General features: G+C 65.5%; 1 protein-coding gene across 1 annotated transcript; it reads right to left on the bottom strand.

Moving 5' to 3' along the window:
• Positions 1-189: 189 nt before the first annotated feature.
• Positions 190-933, bottom strand: TAGLN (transgelin). Its single transcript, XM_005431625.3, is given in 4 exon segments — positions 190-222; positions 224-291; positions 378-555; positions 741-933. Coding segments are annotated over 4 exon segments (459 nt in total). The 5' UTR covers positions 921-933.
• Positions 934-1441: the final 508 nt, after the last annotated feature.

The raw sequence follows: 1441 nt of genomic DNA on the forward strand, positions 1-1441 counted from the left end.
TGGGGCACCCGCCCCCCCGGCTGCCCGGGAGCCCCCCCCGATCCCCAGGAATGTCCCAGCCACGCTCCCTCCCCAGCTGAAAGTCTGGCATCCCAGCTCCGTGTGCTTCTAGGCACAGCAGAGAGCCAGCTCTGAGCAGCCGCAGCACAGGGCGGTCCCCGTGCCCAGCTCGGCACTCCCCCACTTACTTCATGAACCAGTTGGGGTCCCCGTGGTAGTTCCCGTCGTTCTTGGTGACTGCCAGGCTGCCCAGGGCCATCAGCGTCCTCTGCACCGCTGCCATGTCCTTGGCTGCCCAGGGAGAGAGGGGCGTGAGGATGGGCACAGCACAGCGGGACCCCCCGGGACCCCCAACCCCGCCTGCCCCCCTCCTGCACCTTCAAACAGGTCCACGGTCTGGAAGATGTCTGTCTTGACCACTCCATAGTCTTCAGCTGCCTTCAGGAACTGGGCAATCTGTTCCATCTGCTTGAAGACCATGGTGGGCGGCGCGTCGGGGATCTTGACGGGCTTGGAGCCGTCGGGGTAGAGGCTGTTCACCAGCCTGCTGAGCACCTGCCACAGAGGGGAGCCTGGGCTTGCTGCAGGAGCTCCCCATGCTGCCCATGGAGCTCCCCGTGATTCCCTCGGAGCTCCCTGTGCTGCCCTCAGAGCTCTCCACGCTACCCTTGGGGCTCCCCGTGGAGTTCCCCACGTTGCCCTCGGAGCTCCCCGTGCTGCCCAGCCCCAGCCCGACTTACGATGCCGTTCTTCAGCCAGACCTGGAAGCCCAGGCGGCCGCGCTCGGGGCGCCCCCCCGCAGCCCCACACTGCGCCACGATCCACTCCACCAGCCGGTCCTCCAGCTCGTCATCGTACTTCTTCTCGATCTTGGACTGCACGTCCCTGCTCATGCCATAGGCCGGCCCTTTGTTTGCCATGGCTGCGGTGGTGGGAGACCTGGTGGCACGACAGGGACAGTCAGGCTGTGGAGATGCTGTCTCCTCTCCAGAGACCCCGCAGACACCGTGGTGTCATCTGCCTGCCACTCTGCTGCAGTGGGCACAAGCCCTTCCAACTCTGCCCTCGCCCTTCAGCTCCATCCAGGTGTGTTTGGAGGAGAATTCACCACCATGACCTCCAAAATCTGCCCCGACAGATGGTTGGTGTCCTGGCAGAGATGCCTCATCCCCAGCTCAGACTGTGCACAGGAGCAGCCTCATCCCTGTCCCTTGCCAGCTCTCGGTTGGCATGGATGTCCCTGGTGTGACCCATGCCAGGATCCGGGGGCAGGGTGACCACGTCAAGGCTGGCTGGCTGTGGCATGGTAGGGTGGCAGTGGCACAGCAGGGTGGCCATGGGATGGCCTTGGCACAGCAGGGTGGCCGTGGGATGGCCTTGGCACAGCAGGGTGGCCGTGGGATGGCCTTGGCACGGCAGGGCCAGGGGCCAGGGGGGAGCA

Source organism: Geospiza fortis, unplaced genomic scaffold, assembly GCF_000277835.1.
Source record: "Geospiza fortis unplaced genomic scaffold, GeoFor_1.0 scaffold183, whole genome shotgun sequence".
NCBI classification, from domain to species: domain Eukaryota; kingdom Metazoa; phylum Chordata; class Aves; order Passeriformes; family Thraupidae; genus Geospiza; species Geospiza fortis.